Source organism: Pongo pygmaeus, chromosome 16 (genome assembly GCF_028885625.2).
Source record: "Pongo pygmaeus isolate AG05252 chromosome 16, NHGRI_mPonPyg2-v2.0_pri, whole genome shotgun sequence".
Classification (NCBI taxonomy): Eukaryota; Metazoa; Chordata; class Mammalia; order Primates; family Hominidae; genus Pongo; species Pongo pygmaeus.
In genome coordinates, this window is record NC_072389.2 from 106,419,562 (window position 1) to 106,443,132 (window position 23,571).

Consider the following 23,571-nt stretch of genomic DNA (forward strand, 5'->3'; position numbering starts at 1 on the left):
CCACCATCCCAGGGTTGTGAAAAGGATCAAATAAGGCATCGCATGAAGGTCCTAGGACACTTTGAGTTGGTATCTTTCCGGTCCTTCGCATGTCAAGTCCATAGAGAGAATTTCTCAGGGAAATGAACAGTTCTTTTCAAAAGTGCCTTAAATATTGTGCTTTGTGGCTTTGTAACATTTTCTTTTTTCTGTCTTTTTAGGACAGCCCAGAAACTTGCAGGACCTGTGCCGAATTAAAATTCGACAATGTATAGGCCTTCAAAACCTAAAGCTACTTGATGAACTACCAATTGCTAAGGTCATGAAAGACTACTTAAAACACAAATTTGATGATATCTGATATGCCAGAACTGTGAGCAAGATTAGGAGTTATATTCCAGATACTTAAAAGGCTTTTTGCCTTGCACAAAGTATATCCTATGCAATTTCTGATTTGCTGTGAAATCAGAAAGCAGGTATACACTTTTGGGTTTTCTGTTTGTTTGGTTGGTTTTCATTGTAGGGGAGGGCTTTTTTATATATATATAAAAACACACACCACATGCTTGAAGGTCTTAATTTGGTTTCTTGGTCCAAGTTTAAGAGGTCCAAGCTTTGTATACAATACTGCATTTAGAAAAATTGTCTTTTCTTAAATGACACAAGCAGGTTTGGAGTGGAGAATTTACCCTTTCCAAATTTATGGTTTCCTTGGTAAGCACGGTATTCTAAACCAGCAGAGCACTTGTTAACGTATGGAGGCACAGTTTCACCCAGGGCGACCCTGGGTTCTTTTGGAAAATGCCCTAAGAAATGTTTAAAGTAATGCTGTCACCTCATTCATTTTTAATGAGTACAAATTGGCCGTTTCAAACTGTTCTTTTTCCTAATTAATGTAGCTTTCGGATGACATAAATCCAGTACCTCTGCTTTTCTGTTGGTGTGCTCTTGTTTTTAACTTTTTTTTTTTTTTAACAACTGCAGTACACTACCCTGAGACATTGTATCTCAATTTCTATCTCTAGTTAGAGTTGTGCTTTTAAAAAAATTAATGGGAAAGAAAATAACTTTGTGAAGCCAGTGTATTCTGTTTTTAAAACTGTGCCTGCAGTGCAATACTCTTTCTGGTGTATTTTATCCATTATTTTACTTGCTGGTCATCATTTCACAGCCAGCTTTGACATGCCGCTGAGAACAGGAGCCGCCACTTTAATTTTCACTGCAGAACCATAGTATGTCAGTTGCAATTTCCATTTTAAGCTATGTCTTTTACTTCACTTTAAGCAGAAAATTTTGTACCCTGGTGGTAGAGTCTTCCCTTAAAAATTGTTAAATCATTTGGCTTTAATGGTTCAATAATTTAGGGTGTCTTCATGGTGTTTCTTTTCTTCCCAGTTTAAAAAAAAACTTTTTAAGGGTAAAATCTTTAAGGGGTACACATTTATAAGTCTGGCTAATTTCTAATATGCTAATTAAACATTTCCTATTTTAAGGTTATATACAGTGAGGCTCTTCAGGACAATTATTTTCTGAGTTGATTGGGCATATGTTTGCCGTGTAAACACGGATATGATAAAGTGTCAGTAACAATGGAAAAGGTCCCAGAGGCATTAGGCATCTAAGACGATGCCCTCAGAAATGTATTCTGTGCTTGATTTGTGTTATTAACTTCAGAAGAACCTTTTCAAATGTCCCAGTATCGTTCTTAGTGCTTTGGGAAAAAATATTTACACACTGTTAATAAATTTGTTATCAGAAGTTTACAAGACGAAGGGCTTCTCTCGTCTGAATTTCTAGATTTAAGTCATAAAGTGTAAAACTGTTTCACCCAGAAGTGTAACTAAGCAGAATTAGGAGTTGTCTCTGGCTTCACCTTTTTCAGAGCCAGCAGTGCTATTTTCTCAAGCACAGCGTTTGTTCTCTTGGGTGCAGAGTAGTTCTGGCGTCTTAGGCTCTGATCTGCTTGTGCCTAAGCATTGCACAGGTTTCCGAAGACGGCAGCTTCAGAGAAGAGGATTATTCGGGAGATTGCTGGTGTGGCCCATAGACTCTTTGGCATAGACTCTTTCGCAGGCAGCCACTCTGAGTGTGGCCAGTTCTATAACCATCCCCAAACTAGCTGGAGCCTGATGGATAGGAACAGGTAGTCTGTCCTCTTCCCCATAAAAATGTTCCAAAAAGTTATCGCCAGAGAGAGTCCCTTATGAAGACAGTTGCCAAGCTGTATTCTCATTCTTTAAACCAATACCCAGGTCAGGGCTAGGACGCACTAGCAGTGTTAGGGACATGGTGTGGCTAGAAATGAATTGAGTGTGACTTCTCCCTACAACCCCAGGCCAGAGATATGAGGAGGCAGAGGGGTGCCTGGAGTTTCTGCACTCTCATCAGTGATGTTCATGTTACACTTGCACAAGGGCTTATTTCCACGTATGTGTGTGTTAATTTATTCACTTAGTTTCAAATGATTTTCTCTCCCCAGTCATTCAGAGGCTTCCAAACTAAGCCACTGAGTTTGAGTCAGGGAATTCCACGTAAAAAGATCAGATTAAGGTAAATTCTTTGTTCTGTATTGCTGCTGTGACTTCAGAAAAAAAAAATTATGAGAGCTCTTCCTGGAATTTTGAAATTTCTATTTAATGAAGAAGTGTATAATTCCATTATTTATTGTTTGAGGTTTGATTTATCTGGAAGCTTAAAAAGAATGTTTTATTTTTGTTGTTAATAAAATCCCAATCACATTTCACAATAACTTAAATGTCTCCAGGTGGGTTACTGGTAGATGATAGTGGTGACACCTGCAGGTCTGCATTTGAATTGGATTCACAGAGAAGCATTCCGTGGTCACATAATGAATAGGGAGAACAGATATTTTCAGAAAAATCAACTGATGGTTTTTTCCAGAAACAGAACAGAAAATGTTAAGAATATTTTCAAATTTGTCAGATTCTTTTATGTTTCCTTTGAAATTTATTATTTAAGCCTATTGCTAAACCTTTATAAAAATATATTTGGCAAATACACCAAAGAAACCAGCTTACAAAAGATTATGATCATTAATGAACTGCAAACCTCATCTTTCGAAAACAAGGTTTTGTGTTTTTTTTGGTAAATATTTGTGTTTATAAATGTACAGCAGAGTAAGAGTGTTTTTTAGATTATTTAATTCCCATATTTCTAAACTATTTACTACACAGTAATCCATGCCTGTTAGTTTGGAGGACTTGACTGTTTCGTTTTTTAATTCATTATCAGTCATGCTTGGAACAGCATTTCCACTAGAGAATTCAGTGTTCTGGCAGTAGCAAGAGTACACATCTGGAGCATGAGGGAGTCTGGCATGATTTGTCAGATGCACACCCTAAGAGACAAGAATGTGTAGTTTAATGACCAGCATGGACCATACGAAATTGAGATTCTAACTTTCCTGCAGAAGTGCTCATTAGCCCAGAATGTGATTGGGATAAGGCCATTTGCCCACAAATTTCGCTTTCATGTAACTCCTAGTGTGTTATATCATAATGTATTTTGTTCTTCCTTTTTAATGTAAGTTTTGCTTTGGGTCAATTTGAATTAAAAAAATCAAATCTGATTTAAAACATGTTGGAGTTGTATTTTATTTCCAGTCTACCTTAACTTTTTAATATGTCCAGCTATTTAGTGAAAATAAATAAAACTCTATCCTTCCTTCATCAGCATTTTAGATCGCTGGGAATTGTTTAAGAATATGATGATGCGGAAGACAATACCACTCTGCATTGTTACCAGATAAGCCATTTCTTACCCTCCTTTAATTTGTTTAAAGCATTCTGCAAATACCCACCAACAAAAGATTATCACAGTGTTGAGTGTATCGATCCAGCACTGGGCCTTCTTGGGCCATAATCGCCACCTGCCTCGTGCATGCCACACCTTGACTCACGACAGGATTTAGACCACAGCGTTTCTAAACGTAGGACAGCATGCAGTCAAAGCAGTGAATCTGATGGAGTGACCCTGCAGGAGATGAAGCAAAACAACTTTGATTTCACATTTCCTCTATAAAACATAAGCACAGCTTGATTCAGGAGAGACCCGAAGTGAATGTGAATGATGGTGTGCTAAAAGAAAGGGAAGAGGGACTGCTTAGCACCCCATGCAGAAATGGGATGTTTTGGAATTATAATCTTGTTGCAGCCTTGTCCAGGGTTTGGCACGAATGAAGGCCAAGAATAGGACATTTGAAACTATTTCTAATGATCAGCAGGGGAGTTCAGCTTTGAAAAATTGCTGTGTTGCTTGGAAACCTTGAGATCATTCCTTTTCCAATATGATAGAAGCAGTGTATTGTTTTCTCAGCTGAAAGACAGTTTACAAAAATGGTTTACAGCTATTGATAAAACATTATCTACTTGATAAAAAAATAGTTCCACATCTCACTTATTTGGATATCTAAGATGAAAGAAAATGGATTTGTATCCTCTGCCTGTATTTATATAACTTAATGTAACTGTGTGTGCTTAACTGAAGGAATAACAGGGAAGTTTTACAAGTTTTGATGATAGAACTCAAGATACTAAGATACAAAGATAATTTTTCTTTATTCTATCTTTAGTTATTTTGTTATTACCTGTTAAATGAAACAAAGGGTCAGCCAGCATATGACCCGCTGGATCTCATGACTTCTCTTGTATGCCCTGACAAATAGTGTTCCACGCTTTGTAATATATTTCCTGGAGACCATGGCTCATTTGATGGATATTTCCTTATCTTCCAGAAGAACTCTGATTCCTGAGTGACAGTCAGCATTCTGAATTACATTTGAAAAGACTGAGTGATTTGTGTATGGCCTATACAAGATCATCAGTGTGGAAGTAAAACCCTGAACTAGCCCTGTTGCCGCAGTGCTTGGTCTCTCACTGTCCTGAGCGAGTATCTTACACTAAATGATTAGATGTGATCTTTAAGTCTCATTCATCCAGCTGTTCCTAGAGCACCTCATGCTGCTTTTCAGTTGTGTATCTGCAAGGCAAGGGGTTAATTCATTCTGACCCATAAACCGTTGGAAGTAAAGGATCGCATTCAAGCACAGTATTTCTCTTCTTTTGCAGATGTGACCTTTTAAAAACATGTCATCATTTGTAGTTATTATAAATTTATTTTATTTTATTTTGGAGACAGAGTCTCACTCTGTCACACAGGCTGGAGTGCAGTGGCACAGTCTTGGCTCACTGCAACCTCTGCCTCCCAGGTTCAAGTGATTCTCCCGCCTCAGCCTCCCAAGTAGCTGGGATTATAGGTGTGTGCCACTATGCCTGGCTAGTTTTTGTATTTTTAGTAGAGATGGGGTTTTGCCATGTTGGCCAGGCTGGTCTTGAACTCCTGACCTCAAGTGATCCACCTCAGCCTCCCAAAGTGTTGGCATTACAGGCGTGAGCCACTACACCTGGCCTATAAATATATTTTAAATCTTGATTCCAGTATCTTGAAAATCTCACTCGGAACCTTTATGTTTTCTTTTTATTAGAGCACTGTTTTGAATTAAAAGTGTAATGTTATGTTTAAGAAGTAATGAAGTGATTCACTTTTCTGTGAAACAGTAGTTTATGAATCAGAACAGAGGTGGCTGAATTTGGACAATGACATTCAGTTTAAGTTGAGAAATTTGGTTATGTGATGAGTAGACTGACGCTTTGTGACTGACACAGAAGTACTCCAGCTGCAGAGATTTCCTATTTTATCTGGCAAATGTCGTCATATTTTTCTTGCTGCTCAGTTTTGAGCTAATGTTGCTTTTCTTCCTCTGATAGTTTTAGGTCAGGTCACTTCTTAGTTTTCTTTTTCTTTACCAGAAAAAAGAACACTTGTGGGGCATGGACTTACTGTACATAACCATTTTAGATTTCTCTAGAGAGCTTCTAGATTTTCCCTCTCTTCATTCTGGTCACTTAACCCTTTAGTGAGGTACATGCCTGTGTACAAGGTGTAGGCTCAGCCTCATCAGGTTGTTTTAGTGTGCTAATTTTAGAGTTCCCAAATGGCGTATTTTCTTTGCCTTACCTGGGTAGAAATATAGCTTATCATTTTGGAAGAATGCCTCATTAGTTGGCTACAGCCATTTCCCATCTTGGGTAGCGCCAGAGAACAAATTACATTTCTTCCTGGTTTAACTGGTGCTCTTAAGTCATTTGCTGTGAGTCCACTGGGCAGAGAGTTCCTTGAAGACAGACACTGGGTCTTACTTGCCTGACCCTTGAACAGTATTTGCCAACAGAATCCATTTTGCAGGGCCTTGGTGGCATGTGGCATTTGGTCCCTAGCGTGTTAACTTTGTTCCTTCAAGGCTCCAAGGAAACGAGGGCCAGGTCGTTCATAGCTTTAAGTCTCAGGTAAGTATGTCCCTCCTAATTCCTGCCACTATTGCCTTTGGCTCTTCCTTCTTCCCTCCGCCACCTCCCTTCAGCCTCCCTGCTGTCAGCGTCACCTGGCAGTGGAACCTAGCTACTGGTCTCGTATGGGCACTAAGACCTTCAGCAAAGACCACTGGATTCTGGTTGCCAGGAATTCTATCAGTCAGGATTCTCCCTCCCTGAGCCCCCACAGCGCTACGAGCCCCCAAAGGAGGCAAGGCAAGCCACACTCTGAATGGCTGACTCAGAGCTGCCCCCAGGCACCTGCAGCTCGCTGGAGTATCTATGCAGGCTCCAGTTGTGCTTGGACAGCACTCTCCGTGAAGCTGGATGGGGACTGATGTGCAGCCCCCGCCCCATCTCTACCCCATGTTGCTTTTTCTCCAGTGTTTCATATACGTCATGGGTGGTATCATTCTTACATAGGAAAGCCCTGGCCGACTCGGTCCTTGTTTGACCATTTCTGCCCTCTTTAGTACCTGCCCTGCACAGTGCCTTTCACACTGTGGATACTCCCACAGATTTTCAAGTGAATCCTTGTCCAAACCCTTCCTCAGGCAGGTGGGAAAGCCAGGCCTTCTTATGCTCCTAGCTGGTCCTCACCATCCCTGAATTGGTGTCACTCTTCTCCTGCTGGATCAGTTGTTTTCCACGGAACGGAAATCATCCCATAATGACGACAGCAATAACAGAGTGAGACCCATTTTGGCAGAAGTTGGCAAGGCTTAGGATTTCACATGTTATGCTTCCTGGATTTAAAGCCCACACATCTATAAGATGCCTGTAATTTCCTATAAAATGTGATCCAAGAGTTCAGCTTTAGCCTCCACCATGCCTTTCATATAATCTTTTTTCTTTTTTTAATTGAGATGGAGTCTCGCTGTGTCGCCCAGGCTGGAGTGCAGTGGTGTGATCTCGACTTACTGCAACCTCTGCCACCCGGGTTTGAGTGATTCCTATGCCTCAGGCTCCCAAGTAGCTGGGACTGCAGGTGCGCACCACCATGCCTGGCTAAATTTTTGTATTTTTAGTAGAGACAGGGTTTAGCCATGTTGGCCAGGCTGGTCTCGAACTCCTGACCTCAGGTGATCTGCCTGCCTCAGCCCCCGCAAAGTGCTGGGATTACAGGCGTGAGCCACCACACCTAGCCACCTTTCAGATAATCTTGACTAAAAGGGAACGTCTTGGGTTCTAGGACTCCCTTAGGAACTCCATGTGTCCTTTGCCGGCCTCAGGAGTGTGGCAGTGAGAATTACTTCCTAGGCAAGGATGCTACTGCTCTCAGCTCTGCCTGTCCACTGTTTATGAGATGGGCAGGATAACTGAACACATGAGCCTGCACACACAGGCCAGTGGCATGCATACTTGGCTTGCTTTTTCTTTTAGCTTTCATGACAGGCAGTGAAGAGATTGGAATACTGCCATCCTTTCATCATTTTTTATGACCCCTCACATTTATAACATATGCTTCCGCTGAAAAGAGAAAAAGAGACCTGGGGAGGAGTAGGGAGAAGAACTTGGATATTTCGTCTTAGAAATAAAGTTGAAATAAATATCCTTGTATCTGATAGCACCTGTTGAGTGGTTGTGTACATTTTACAGTTGACATTTACTTATGTGGAGTCTTCTCCTGACGTTTCTATAAGAAGCTGATAAATTAATCTATCAGTTTGTTAAATCATTAGGCAAGTAAAAAGTAAGATTGCCAATTTCAGTGTGCTGATTTCAAGACTCATGTCATTAGAGTTTATCCTAATTTATCAGCCTTTGAGACTAAAATAGTGATGCTTTATCCCAGAACTGTTGACTCAAATATACTATATGTAGAGCATCTTCAGGTTCTGTGTTTAAAATCACAATGCACATGTTAATGACAAGGTGATCATGTCTCTTTTGCAACTTCCTGTCAAACCTAATACCAGGTAGATTTGAAAGTCACCACCCCCACCACCCCAGCCTCCCAGCCCCATCCCTGGCAGGTGTTTCTAGGGCATGAGGTGGAGTGGCTCAGCCCTCCGCCTGCTGGGGTAATACCAGTGGAGTAGAGATGAACGGCCTTTGCCTCCTACCTGTCCTTGTCAGGAGAGCCTTCCCTGAGAGGAATGCAGCGGGACACACAGCGGCTGTCCAACGACAGATTCTAAGGTGGGCCCGCCTAGGATGGAGACAGGCAGCGGTGACAGCAGTAGCATCCTTACATAGGAGCCCCTCAAAGACGAGGGCACAACATCTTGTCTGGGGCCAGGAGAGCTCTGCCACCGTGCCCTGCCTGCACTGGAGGCCTAGAAAGCAGCTGCTGCTTTGCTGCAACCTGTTCAGAACACTCATCTTTAGTCCTGCTTCTTATTAAATCTGTTCTCAGGATACATTTGTCCTATAATGTGTAAATGACGTAAGTTTACCACCCACCCCAAGGGGTGTGTGCGTTTACATTAAAGCCTTAGATGAATGGGGATGAGGTTCTGATACAAGGCATGCTGGTGCCGGGTGCAGTGGCTTACACCTGTAATCCCAGCATTTTGGGAGGCTGAGGTGGGCAGATCACTTGAGGTCAGGAGTTTAAGACCAGCCTGGCCAACATGGTGAAACCCCGTCTCTACTAAAAATATAAAAAGTAGCCAGGTGTGGTGGCAGGTGCCTGTGATCCCAGCTGCTAGGGAGGCTGAGGCTACAAGAATCGCTTGAACCCGGAAGGTGGAGGTTGCAGTGAGCCGAGATGGCGCCACTGCACTCCGGCCTGGGCAACAGAGCGAGACTCTGTCTCAAAAAAAAACAAAAAAGCATGCTGGGGAGGAAACAATAGCTCTGCCTCATCCACATCCACGGAGGGAAGGCTGGGCCTATAGCTCCTCTTCAGGGAGGTCAGCTGCAATTGTGCGGGGCTTCACTGTTCGCGGCCTGTGGATTTAGAGTAACCTATGCTCGAATTTTCTAGACTTTCCATCCCTTTCATCCCACCAGAGGAGGTGGCAGAGAGGTTGGTGCCCAGGCAGGAGTGTGGTCTGCTAGTCTGCGGGCTGGGGAGAGCTAAGGACTGGTTTCCATCCTGCTGCACACCCAGTCTGTACCCAGGACAGCAGTGGCCTCTAAGGCCAGCTTCTTTGGGCGTTCCTGTTCCAGTTGGGAGGGTGCCCTTTCCCTCCACCTTCCTTGCCTTTGGGTCTGTCTGTGTCCTTGGGAAACTCCTGGTTGGAAGGGTTGCCCCACAATTCCTCTTTGTAATGGGGAAACTGGTTTGTCTGCCACGTCGGAAGCCCCTGGAAGGCAGGGATCTGGCCTTAGGCTTGCGGCCCAGCAAAGAGAACGGCGCTGTGTGTGGTCCCTGGCTGGCAGATGTTCGGTGAGTGAGGGCAGGCCCCTGGTCCTAACCCTGGTGCCAGGTGAGAGAACTGGAAAGGAATCAGTGATTTGTTCATGTACGCACTCCTAATCTACAGTCCTTCCCATGCGTCCTTACCACCGCCCCCTCCCCGCCCCACGGTGGGTATTCTGGTCTTTTCCACAGGTGAAGAGGTGGAGGGGCGTCTTCCCTTCTCTGCCCACTTCCTCAGGGCCTCTCACTGGAACGGCTTCCCCAGGCTCCTGAGCTGGTGTAGCTCACCCTCCTGGCTCCCCACGGGCCTGTTTTGTGACATGTGTCCTGCTGTCCTGCTGTGTGTGTGTGTGTGTGTGTGTGTGTGTGTGTGTGTGTGTGTGTGTTCATGCTCCTCGGGGCTCCGAATTCAGGGCTGGGAAGCCCCTCGGAAGGGAGACACATGACCTTTCCCAGGAAGCAGGTCTGCGGCGTTGTCACCACGTCCAAGGGGCCTGTGATCTCAGCAGTGTTAAGGTGCCGCACATGGGTGCCCCTGTGATAGTTCCCGAGAATCTGCCTGCTCTGCTGAGCTTGCCGACGTCAGGTGACTTGAGTGTACCGCACAGGGCCTGCCGCCTCCTTTCTTCTGGACCTCGGGTCCCCACCCCGAGGCCCTGCCTCAGGCTGGGTGGGTTTAGAGACCTTGGGCCATGTGGGTTCAGAGGCCTCAGGCTGGGTGAGTTCGGAGGCTGCCCCCGTGTTCCCCTAGTTCTCCCCCAGCTCTCTTTATGCTTCTTCACTTAACTCCACGTGGGTCCTGTTTTAGATGCGCAGAGAGAGTCTGTCAGCACTCAGGAGGGGGCCTCCAGGCGGGGAGCGAACATCAAGACTGAAAGAGCCCGGAGGGCTCCCCGCTGGTGGTGATGCTGGGCTCGGCTCCGGGGCTGCATTGCTGCGGGTCCATTGTGCCCTCCTTTGCCCCGACGCCTTGCAGGCTCCTATGTTGCAATACCCAGCCTGGCTTCCTCTGCAGAAAGGCCTTTGAAGGGAGACTCTCACTGCTGTGAGGGGATGCAACAGCGATGTCGAGTGTCTCGGTGATGAGCTGTGACATTCTGGTCACCAGGGTGTGCTCACCTGCCTGGAAGGACCCCCCCCCCCCCCCCAGGAGATCCACTATGTAACCGACGCCAGGCCCTGCAGTGACTGGTGGCCAGACAGGGTGGGGATGCCGGCACCTGAGTTCGGTTGCTGCCTCATCCATGAGCCAGGCTGGCTCCCAGGTGTTGAAGTCCTCGTGGCATGCACTTCTGGACAGCTTTGTGCCTTGAGATAAAAAAGCACAGGCCGGGCGCTGTGGCTCACACCTATAATCCTAGCACTTTGGGAGGCCGAGGCAGGTGGATTGCCTGAGCTCAGGAGTTTGAGACCAGCCTGTGCAACACGGTGAAACCTTGTCTCTACTAAAATACAAAAAATTAGCCGGGCGTGGCGGTGTGTGCCTATAGTCCCAGCTACTCCAGAGGCTGAGGCAGGAGAATTGCTAGAACCCGCGAGGCAGAGGTTGCAGTGAGCCGAGATCGAGCCACTGTACTGCAGCCTGGGCGCCAGAGCGAGACTCCGTCTCTAAAAAAAAATTTTAAAAAAGCATGTATATAGGCTCTGCGCGGAAACATCTAAACTGTGGGTTATATGAGGAGCCTGATGAGCCCTTTGAGAATTCTTTAGAAACACTTACTCATGAAGCCTATAATTAAGTAACTTTGGCTAGCTTCATGGAAATGCTTGATGTTTAGGAAGTTATTAGAGGGTTCAAAAAAAAAAAGCCCTACCCTGAGATTAACCAATACCATTACTTCCTACTCCATCTATCAATTATTTAATTAAAAAGTACTCTAATCACCTTGTGTTTTAGTGGGCAGTAATAAAAACCCTGCTTAGTAGAAGCTCATCTTTGCATGACATGCACTTTGAGAGATTTTTCGGGTCAGAGTCTATCCCCTGGAAGTGATAACAGACCCTGAGAGGAGTCCCGGGATGCTTCTAACTCAAGCCTAACCCCCGTTCGGTTCTGCCCTGGTGTTCCTTACTGCACATGTTCACAAAATCCTGGGAGTGTTTAGAAATGACCCTGGTGAGTGCTGCTAGCTCATTCAACACGTAGTTTTTGAGCACCTGTGCTGAAGGACCAGATTTGTGCCAGCACTCGGAAGGAGCCCGCGTGGGAGCCCAGATGCTGGGCAAGAGAACAGAAGCAGGGCTGGCACGGGAAGATTGGGCTGGGTGGAGATCAGGGCTGGGGCTGTGCAGAGCCAGGGACTTCTACTTTCCAGATTCAAAACATACGCAATCCCTGGGGTGTAGAATTACGGTACTCTCTGTGTTAGTGCAGGTGAGCAAGCCTCTGTACCCACTGGAGAGCTTTTTAAAATAGTGCAGGTCCTACCCCTAGAATTTCAGATGCAGTGGTTCTCAGGGGGAGCTTAAGAATCTCCATGTCTATCCGGGCATGGCGGCTCATGCCTGTAATCCCAGCACTTTGGGAGGCTGAGGCAGGCAGATCACCTGAGGTCAGGAGTTCAAGACCAACTTGGCCAACATGATGAAACTCCATCTCTACTAAGCCAAAAAAAAAAAAAGAAAAAAAAAATTAGCCAGGCATGGTGGCACGTGCTTGTAGTCCCAGTTACTCAGGAGGCTGAGCCACAAGAATTGCCTGAGCCCGGGAGGCGGAGGTTGCAGTGAACCAAGATCGTGCCACTGCACTCCAGGCTGGGTGACAAAGTGAGGCTCCATCTCAAAAAATAAAAAATAATAATCTCCATGTCTAACAAGCACCCAGGTGAGGTGTGTGCTGTTGGTCTGTGGACCCAACTTAGAACCACTGTGTGAGGGTATTTGGACTCTTTGTAGCAAAAAAAGAACAAGGTAAAAAAAAAGAAAAAGAAAGAAATCCTACAGTCACTATGAGATGTTACAAAAGCCACCTATCTGCTTATCCATGAGTTGTAAGTAAAGATGTAGTGATTTTTCAGAACCCACATGTAAAACTGAGTCTTTCTATTTTATGGGCCGGCCTTGAATAGTTCTGCATGTGTTATGTAAACAAAGACTACAAATCTCTCCTGCTACACTACAAGCTGACTTGACATCTAGACCTTTATGTCTCCAATTATCTTTTGCAACTACTTAATAAGTTGGGCACAGACAAAACCAGTAGCCTGTAGTTCTGTTATCTTGCTGTTAAATGTTCTTCAGTCTCGTTTAGTGGCTCGTAAATAATAATGTGTGCCAAACATTGATAATGACAGCCCTAGCCTGCTCCAGGGTGGGACAGACGATGACTCTAGCTGCCTCAGCCAGCATGTGCCTTGGCACTGCCCGTGAGGCGGCCTGCCAACGAAGTGTCTCTAAGAAGCCGAGAGCAGATAGAAAACACCTTGCCAGCTCCAGCTGGCTGCAGCCTGACCAACCCACCCCCTAACCCCTGAATAGTAAAAGAAACCATGGCACCTATGAATCCTTTCCCAGCCACTCAGTGCAGCCTGAGCTTCTTGCGGGGGCATTAAGAAAAATAAATCAGCCAGGAGGTGAGCATAGCCTCACATTAGATGCTGCTGCTACTGTGGGTCCTGGAGCCTCTGGTGGGACCACCGACATGGAGTCATCTCTGCATGGAATCTGCCTGCTAAAACAAAGATGGGTCTGCCAGGCATGGTGGCTCACACCTGTAATCCCAGCACTTTGGGAGGCCAAGGCAGGCGGATTGCTTGAGGTCAGGAGTTCGAGACCCGCCTGGCCAACATGGTGAAATCCCGTTTCTGCTAACAAATTTTTAAAAGTTATCCAGGTGTGGTGGCAGGCACCTAATAGTCCCAGCTACTCAGGAGGCTGAGGCAGGAGAATCACTTGAACCTGGGAGGTGGAGGTTGCAGTGAGCTGAGATCGCACCACTGCACGCCAGCCTGGGTAAAGAGTGAGACTGCATCTCATTTTTGGTTAACAGCTTTTTTGAGATATAAGTGTTATACAAAAAATCACACACATTTAATGTGTACAATTTGATGGATTTGATAGATTCCCCTTTAAAAGTGGAAAAACAGACAACTCTGAAGGAAAAAGCACGTCCAAAGTTTCTCTTCAAAGTACAGTCATCTACTACACACAGCCCAGGAATGGGTCCAGCCTGCCCTGCTCCAAAGCCTGGCCAGTTTTGTAGCCCCTCTTAATGAGAACACTGCCTGTCAAGATGTAAGGGAGAGGGGGTTCAGAAATCTTTCATCAGGCAAATGTGCTTAATAAAATATTTAGGGTCTTTGAATCCTCACAAAGATTTCAATGGTCATATTTTCCAGCCTCTGTATCTACTAACTTGCCTAACAATATTTTTCTAGAGGGAAATGCTGCTAGATCCCTGGCCTACTGGTTCAGGACCCTAGACAAGTCCTGGCTTGCCATGATATTGATTTTATTTGACTGTTTCGGGTTGGGAGGGACAAAGTGAGTTTGATGAAATGTACATGTTTTGGAAGTAAGTACATGACTGTTTGTGTTATTCTTCTCTGAGCCTTCATTTTAATATTTTTTTTTCAAAAATGAAAAAGGAAAATTGTCTTCTTACCCACTTAATTGTTTTTTGTGGGCTGAGTCTATTTTTTCCTCAGTTTTTGAATTTCAGCACAAAGATTGGTGCGTTGCAAGTGTCGACCCCTTACTTAGAAGTTTTATTCTGTTTTGGTGGAAAAAACAGACTCCTAAAGTTCGTCAGTTGGGTTGGTTATTGACATGGAGAGATTCCTGTCTTTCTTTCTTTCAACTGTTATGTCGAATGCTTCCTATATCTGGTGCACGGTAGTCCGTCCTGGAGGAGGAATGGGATCAGGAACCCACCTTCCAAATGTTTAGGCCCCTGGAGAATAAAGAAGATAAACAAAAATTATTAATGCAGTAACACTACAGCGAGGCTGCCGAAGAATTAGAGATGAACAGCTTCTGCAGTGCACTCGCGAGACCTGGCTCCATTTTCTTCCTGATTAGCTTGCTGAAAAGACAAGAGAGCCTCACCTGGCCTCATGCAGGCTGACATTGAAGGCTGGCTGTGCTGGTAACTGGTGGTACGACTCTGGCTGAGTTGTTTGCCCGGGGTTAGAGGCATGAGCTGAGGGCTCCTTCAGCTGCCACACACTGTGATCCTCACATCACAGAGAAGCCAGCAGGGGGAGAAACCAGGAACTCAGGGCAACAGATGGAGCCAGGAGCCCCACGTCGGTTGCCTGTTACCACGCTCCCCTCTCCACCCACCGTCTTACCATAGCTTATGAAAAGGCTGGAATCCATGCTCCAGGGCCTGTTTTGCTCTGGTGGAGGGTTTAGCACCATAAAACTCACTTTGTAAAAGTGCACCAGCTGTGATAAACAAGCTTAAGCCTCGGTAATCACTTTTTCACTTTTACCAATTACTCGAGGCTGCTTTGTGACAGAAGGTTAATACCGAGTACGAATTTTCAAGAAGCCTCATTTTCCTTGTCTAATTAAATTAAATACTTGAAAGGTGATTTGCATCTTGATTTTCCCCCCGTTTAGTTAACTGAAAATTGCAGGGTCTTTCAGGAGTTTGAGTCACCTGATTCGCAGGCTGAGCTTCTGGGGTCAGGGAGCCCTCACCCTGGAATCCTCTCCTGCCAGCATCCCACCCACCGATTTTTTGTGTGCAGCTGTCCATGGTGAGGCCCTTGGACCAACACTACCCAGGAGAATTTAGGGAGGGCATGCCTTGTTAGTTTTCTAATACTGTCCAAAAATCAGCACAGGATGCCTTTGTCTCCAGGCTTTTAATACACCCAACATGAAGCGGGTCTTTCTAGGGTGAGAAAACACAAGGACAGTCTCATCCCATCCAGCTGTTTTTGTTGCAAACCAGTAACAGAATTCGCCTGGACTGAGTTCATCGAGTCAGCGTCTCTAATCTTCCTCTGTAGTAAAGATCTGGACTATTTAACCGCTAGAATTCCTGGCAAGTTATTTCAATGATGACAACAGGATGCTGAAATTTGAGACTTAAGTACTGTATTTTCTGTTTTTTCCCTCTTCTGCCCTTTGTTTCTGAGATAACACACATGCATGGGAAACTCTATCGTGCTCTGCAAAAGTATTTCCTTGGACATAGGAGAGGCCTTGGGGGCGTCAGGGAGCCTGGCCGACGCATCGTGCGTGAGTGAGTGCGTGAGTTTGCCTGAACGTCTGAAGAGTCATCATCTGTACAGTGACTTTGTCTTCTGTAGGTTTCATGTTTGAATCAAATTATTCAGCAGTATTCCTGCTCTAAGTCACCCCCCCATGCATATAATTACTGTGTGCATCTTTTGAAAAGTCCTTTTTTATTTCAAAATGAGCATACACCCTTAAAATACAGTGAACAAATACCTTAGGTAAAAAGTGAAAGCCTGTTCTTCCTTCCCAGTGCTAACCATGCAGTGTGGGTTCTTCCAGCTCTTTCTCTGTGCATCTATCTGCATGTAGTCTACAAAAATGATCTCTCTGCAGCTTACATGTTTCTACTCGCAGAAACCCTTTCATGTTACCATGTGCAGATATAATGAATTCTTGTTGTTGGCTAAATAATATTCCACATTCAATTTTTCTTCCAACCAGTATAAAGAGCCTTCCACACGGCCAGGTGCTTCTCCAGAAATACAACAGGGACAGGTTCTATTCTACTGTGTTTCTCCTGCTGATTTTTTTTTTCTGGAATCTAAAGTATTTAACCTACTTCCCAATCACCTTATTATCATCAAGTGCTTTTATTTTTTCAGGCTGAAACTTGCTTGATGTGTATTTGTTTATTGTCCATTTACATAAAAATATAAACTCCATTAGACCGATGATGTTGCCTGTCTTTACTGATAAACCCTCTCCACTAAAACAGTATTTGGCATGTGCCAGTAACTTAAAAACTATGGATTCTAGGCATGGATGGATGGATGGATGGATGGATGGATGGATGGATGGATGGATGAATGGATGAATTGTCTATGGATAAAGGCAGTTGGGGAAGAAGTAGAACTGCTCATTGATGACCTTGATTGGGTTTTCTTAAACTTCCAGCTCAATCCTACCTACTTTAGACAGTTAAATGGAGACACGACTGACTCTTATTTATATTCATTTTATCTTTATATGTATGTGTGTTTACCCATTCTTTTGTTAAAATATTAACTACTTCCATACAGATGGGCAAACAGGCATTCCCTGAGACCTCCTGGATCTTAAATACCTCGCCCAGATCCAGGAACTCCAGAACTGGCCCTTGCCCCAGCAGGTGGGCTCTCTGGCACCTGGCTTCTATGCAAGGACCAGTGTCAGCTGAGACTGGCAGAGCCCTTGTCTCGAAAGTTGCTCAGTGTTTTTGATATCACCCCTGCCTTCATAGACTTGATAATATTCTGATTTACTCTTTCAAGAGAGTCATTTGGCTTTAACCTTTAAAAACACAGATCAGATATGTCACTCCTCCTCTCAAACCTACTGATGGCTTCCAACTCACCAAATCTGAAGTGCTTCCCATGGCTTCCAGCCCTCTCTGGCCTGTAGCACTTTGCTGGAGCCGCTCTCAGTCCTGCAATCCCCACGTGCAGAGCACACCCCTGCCCTGCAGCCTTTCTGTGCACTGACTGTTCCTCTGCCAGAAGTACTCCTCCCTCTGGAACACAGGGCGGCTTGCTCACTCACTCCAGCCTCAGCCCAGAGGGCACCTTCTCCAAGAGCTCAACCCTGGCCCCTTGGCCAAAAGTCAGACTCCCTATTTCCAAGCCCCTTACCATGCTTGATGTATTTCATCATAGCATGACATACGTATATATGTCTATGTGCCTGGGCTACAGCAGGCCCTCAGCAAGTATTTATGGAATGAATAACTGAATGAACTAAAACATCCTCTAATGGGTATAATTTTTTTTTTTTGAGACAGAGTCTTACTCTGTTGCCAGGCTAGAGTGGAGTGGCATGATCTCGGCTCACTGCAACCTCTGCCTCCCGGGTTCAAGTGATTCTCCTGCCTCAGCCTCCTGAGTAGCTTGGACTACAGGTGCACACCACCAAACCTAGCTAATTTTTGTATTTTTAGTAGAGACAGGGTTTCACCATGTTGGCTAGGAGGGTCTCGATCTCTTGACCTCGTGATCCACCCGCCTCAGCCTCCCAAAGGATTACAGGTGTGAGCCACCGTGCCTGGCCCGGTATAATTCTTTTAGTTCAGCATCCAGAGGACTGAAGACCAACGTGAGAACATTTTCTCATCATTCATATAACCAAGTACAGGAACTGGGCAGTATTTGATTTTACTTGATTTTTGAGCGATCATCATCCGTGCATATGGATGGCTCTCTTCCATTTTTCAAGTGATCCTCCCACCTTGGCCTCCCAAAGTGCTGGGATTACAGGTGTGAGCCCCTGCACCTGGCGTACCCTGCATTGTGGTTTTACAATGCTCTTGTTTCCTCTTTTCATGCCCTAGTAGTTTTATCATGCATACTTGTTGGCCGGCAGTATTTTCTCCATTATGCTTTTCAGAAGACAAAGCAGCGGAGTGCATGGCTTTTAATTAGAGTAGATTTTTCTCTAACTTAATTTTTTTTTTAGTTTTAAAACTATTTTTGTTCTTTTGGTTTTATTTTTCTTTGTTTTCTTTTTCTTTGTTTTCTTTCCCCAGCTGTTTAATATGAAAGCATTTGTGGTTTCAACATTTGTGAAGATGTTAACATCACTGAGTTATCTTTATGTGTACATGGACGCCTATATATCTTTTTTTCTGTGCTATTTAAAACTAAGTTATTGGTTGGGCATGGTGGTTTATACCTGTACTCCCAGGACTTTGGGAGGCTGTGGTGGGAGGGTCACTTGAGCCCAGGAGTTAGAGACCAACCAGGACAATCTAGCAAGACTCTACCTCTACAAAAAATTTAAAATAACAGCAGTAGTCCCAGCAACTTGGGAGGCTGAGGTGGGAGGATCACTTGAGCCCCGGAGGTTGAAGTTGCAGTGAGCCATGACTGTGCACTGCACTCTAGCCTGGATGACAGGCTGAGACCTCGTCTCTGAAAATAAATAAATAAATAAATAAAACGTAGGTGTAGACATTATGATACTTCCCTTGCATCCAAAAATACATTCTTCAATATAACCAGAGTACTGATATCATTCATAAGAAAACGATGGTAATTTCAAAATCTAATACAGAGTTCTTATTCAAATTTCCCCAGCTGCCACAAGAATATCTGTTATAACTGTTTTGATTTACTTTTTAAAACCAGGATTGAATCTTGGTTTACACGTTGCATTTGGTTGTGTCCCTTTGATCTTTCATTCCAGAGTAGTGCACCCTACCTAAAAAAAAAAAAAAAAAAAAATCTCAGGAGTTGACTAAAGAGTCCAGAAAATTTGTCTTAGAGAATATCCCATATTCTGGATTTGCATGCCTGTTTATCCCTGGTGTCATTTAGCTTGTTCCTCTACTTTTGGTATATCCGGTAAACTGGAAGTAAGTTTGGCAGCAGGCTGGGTCCAGGGTCAGCATTTTTGGCAGGTACGTTTCATAGATGATGCTGTGTGCTAGGATATGTTTTTGGAGTTTCATCTCTAAGGGCAACTGAAAGTAGACAGCTCCCAGGCCTTGTAGAGTGATTACTAATTGACTTGAACATTAAACAGGCAAGAATTATTTCTACCCGAGGAAAACCTAATGAGGAAAACATCTGGCCCCTTAGCAGAGGCTGGGAAATGCTTGTGTCTTTTCCAGGACTAGCCAGCGCCTGGCGACGTGCAGCGCTTTGTCAACGTGCATTTTCCGACTGCACATGTTCCTGCGGTTGAGGGGAGGCGAGGCGCGGGGCAGCGCGTGGAGAGGAAGGCCTGGCCAGGCCACTTGGGTTTTGTTTGGATGGAGGATTTGGCTCTTCGTGTATTTACACCATGGTGGATCGTTTTGTCCCTCACCTCCTCTCTAATCCCATATTTCATCTGTCCGGCCAACAAGCGAACAACAAGCGAACAATAAAGTAAATAGATAGGACAAGCTGGTGGGCCCCACAGAGCTGGAGCTGACAAGACTTGCTTGAAAATTCCCTTCCTTAGATTTTAAATTCTGTGACTCAGACTTGTGTTTAAACACACACATGCACACACACACACACACACACCCCTCACAGAAATGTGGGTGGGAAGTGGAGGACTGAGGGTCATTATGTCTCTCTGTTCCACCTAACCTAAGTGGCCATTTCTAGATGCCATTTTAAAATTGTTTCCTTCCTGTAATAAGAGCCTCTTGTACTAAAGAAAATCATCTTTCCTGAAATGTGGGTTTCTGGGGTCTGAAAAAGACACATTGTGAGTGTAAGGATGTGGAGTGTCCCGGCTCTGTGTGAGGGCACAGGGATCCCCTCAGGGGAGGGGGCTTCCGCCTGGCCCTGAGCCCTGTGTGGCCTGCCCTCGGGCCATCCCTTCCTCCTCTGGACTCATGATCCTCAGGCCCTGCTGGCTGTGATGGCCTAAAGGCTGTGGTTACTGACAACTTAGCAACCTGGGTGCGTGGATGCGTGTGTGTGTGTGTGTGTGTGTGCTTGCGGGATGCTCTCTCTTCCAGGCAACTCTTCTCAATGACTCTATGAGGCAGGCACTCCATCACCGCAAGATGAAGATGAGGAAACTGAGGCACAGAGAGGCTAAGGGAGTTGCCCGAAGTCATATGGTGAGGAAGTGGTGGAGGTGAGACGGTAGCCACGTGTCTGTCTCTAGGAACTCTCAGGGGGCTCCCCTTCAGACAGACAATGCTGCATGTATGTCGTCCAGCTGATCCCTTGGCTGTCTTTACTGTGACATCTTTAAACCGTTCGCCCAGGTGACGTGTCTTGGGCCACTAGCCACTGTGGGCTGGGTTTTGCTGGAAGCCTCCTCTGCACATTCCACTGTCAATTGCTTTCCCCACTCAGACCAGGGGCTCCAAGGCTTCTGGCTGACCCTCGAGCATTGCACAGGTTGACAGGGCTGTTTGGTTCCTTGTCAGCCAGTCCAGTGAAGGGCTGGGTAACTGTAGGAGAGCCCAGCTTCCGAATCTAAATCAAGCAATACCAATCAACAAAAAACACCATGGTCTTCTGGCTTGAAAAACTTCTTGGTGAACAAGAGGCAACATTACATTTCATTTTCTGGATGTTTCTTTCCACCCACCCACCCCAACTCCCCAAGAAAATCTAGTTACTGCGACCCAATAACAGCCAGCAAGCTTGAGGTATGTTCAAGCTCAGACAGAGAGTGATGTGGCGATGACTGGAAGTCCATGCCCAGCTCTGAAGGAGTTTCACCTGCACGTGGGCTTCAAACAGGGCTGTCCTCCCAGGGGCGGCTCCTAGGGCACCAAAGGATAGACAGCACTCCCAGCGCGTGAGCAGCGTCCGGCTCACTCCTGCAGGGCTTGGAGCTTTCTGCAAGAGATGGCTCGGCTCGGCTGACTCCTGGCAGGAATTTGCCTGCCTTCCGAGGGTGGGTCCAGCCCCCACCACCATCACAGGAGTCTGGAGAGCGGGAGAAAACCTGGTTGCTTCCCCCTGGGTAAAGTGAGCCCTGAATGAGGCAGGCTTTTGTAGATGGATCTATACGTTTGACAGCCTCATTCTCTGAATCCTGAATCAAGACTTAGATCTCTCAGTGAGCTTTTATGCTGTTTGGGGGTTTAGGAGGCAGCTTGGGAGAGGGTATTTTGTAGCTGAAATGTGAATTTCTGGGACATTTTGACAGCTTATGAGGACTGAGGTTTAGACACTTGGAATTGTAACTTTCCTGGAGATTCCAGGGTGTCTGGTCGCTGTATTAGTTTGCGAGGGCTGTGTCAGAGTGCCGCAGCCTGGGGACTTACACAGCAGAAATGGATCGTCTCAGTTCTGGAGGCTGGAAGTCAAAAATCAAGGTGCTGGCAGGTGGGGTCCTACTGAGGGCTGGGAGGGAAACTCTACTCCAGGCCTCTCTCTAGCTTCGGGGGATTTCTGGCAATCTTTGGCGTCCCTTGGCTTGTTGAAAACTCATCCCGATCTGTGCCTTCATGTCCATGCGGCAGTCTCCCTGTGTGTGTCTCTCGCTGTCCATGTCTCTCCTTTTTATTTATTTCATTTTGTTTTATTTATTTATTTATTTATTTATTTTTCTGAGACGCAGTCTCGCTCTGTCACCCAGGCTGGAGTGCAGTGGCGCGATCTCGGCTCACTGCAACCTCCGCCTCCCGGGTTCACGCCATTCTCCTGCCTCAGCCTCCCGAGTAGCTGGGACCAGAGGCGCCTGCCACTGCGCCCGGCTAATTTTTTTGTATTTTTAATAGAGACGGGGTTTCACCAAGTTAGCCAGGATGGTCTCGATCTCCTGACCTTGTGATCTGCCCACCTCGGCCTCCCAAAGTGCTGGGATTATAGGCGTGAGCCACCGCGCCCAGCCCCTCATCTCCTTTTTATAAGGACACCAGTCTCATTAGATTAGGGCCCCACCCTAATGACCTCATCTTAACTTGGTGCAGCCTGCAAAGACCTTATTTACTAGTAAATTACAGTCTGCAGCGCTCGGGGTTAGGATCCAGACCTTATTTACTAGTAAATTACAGTCTGCAGAGCTCGGGGTTAGGATCCAGACCTTATTTACTAGTAAATTACAGTCTGCAGCGCTCGGGGTTAGGATCCAACACATGAATTTTAGTTGGGAACACAATTCCACCCATCAGAGTCACCATATTTGGTTCCACACAGCCATGGCCTACTTGGTGCAGTCATCCTCCACCTGGTCATAGGACACTTGATTAAGACCGGAAGGATGAGGGCTCACTTTTCAAAGCGTGCTCATTGAAGTGGCAGGAGGCTGTGAATCCCAGGGACCCAGTGCTGGGAGCACTGGGTATATGTGGAAGTCGCTTCAGGGAGAGAAGAGGAGATGGGGAGAGTTGGGATGTTTACACTATTACCTGGGAAGTGATGGGCTCTGCTTCCGGGCTGCCTCACCCCAGCCCTGTTAATACATTGGCTGTTCAGGACCCTTTCCCCAGAGCCCCAGGCTAGGTTCTGGCACTAAGGCCCACACCCACAATAGAAAGGCCCGAGGTATTGGAAAGTAAGTCCCCCCACCCCCACAAGACTTCCTGAGAGCTGCCAGGTGAGCATGGCAAGGGGTGACCACACTGTTTTAATATCTGAAAGTCACCAGAAAGGGGTGAGCCCTGCCGATGGCTCTGTTGTTAAAGGGGCCATTTCCAGCGCAGCTTTGGGGGGACAGATAGAAACAAACATTTCATGAACTAACCTCCACCCAGCGATTCCTCTTCAACGTGGAAATGGCAGCACTGTGTAGCAGGGAGGTGAACTCTGCACTTAGGGTCTCCTGGGGAGAACTTAAGGAAAGCTCATTTGCATCTTGGGTTAAAGCACCCTGGGCGCTGTGCCTCTCTCTGGGAATCTCTGTGGGTGTGTGGAATTAGTTGCACCTCTGTTCAAGTCCTGACTGCACACCTCTCTGCTGAGTGGTGATGTGTAAGCCACCTCACTCCCAGAGACTCAGTTCCCACACATGGACAGTGGGTACAAGGCTCCTGTGAAGAGGACCCAGATGATGGGTGTCAACAGGCACTGGCAAATGACAGCCGGCAAGTTAAGCAAGCTGCATCCAGCCAAATCGCCCAGCCTCTGCCTTGCTGGGGTCATTTCCCCCACCCAACCCCACTGCAGAATCCATACTGTTACAAATGGAGGCAAAAAGCACTCTCTAAAATACTCATGACTCTAATTCCTGCGACTCTAACCCAAAATACTCGTGACTCTAACCCAAGATTACCCCATTTTTTTTCTTTTTAAGAGGAATTACCCAATAGAGCTTGGAATTTGTTTATTA

General features: G+C 45.8%; 1 protein-coding gene across 2 annotated transcripts in view; it reads left to right on the top strand.

Annotated features, from left to right (window-relative positions):
* The window catches only part of ASB7 (ankyrin repeat and SOCS box containing 7), a 48,644-nt gene extending 45,069 nt beyond the window's left edge, over nucleotides 1-3,575 (top strand). For both annotated transcript variants that reach the window (XM_054451024.2, XM_054451025.2), the window contains exon 6: nucleotides 201-3,575. In XM_054451024.2, coding sequence (XP_054306999.1) covers nucleotides 201-340 — 140 coding nt within the window. In that variant the 3' untranslated portion in view covers nucleotides 341-3,575. The remainder of the gene's footprint in view (nucleotides 1-200) is intronic.
* Nucleotides 3,576-23,571: the final 19,996 nt, after the last annotated feature.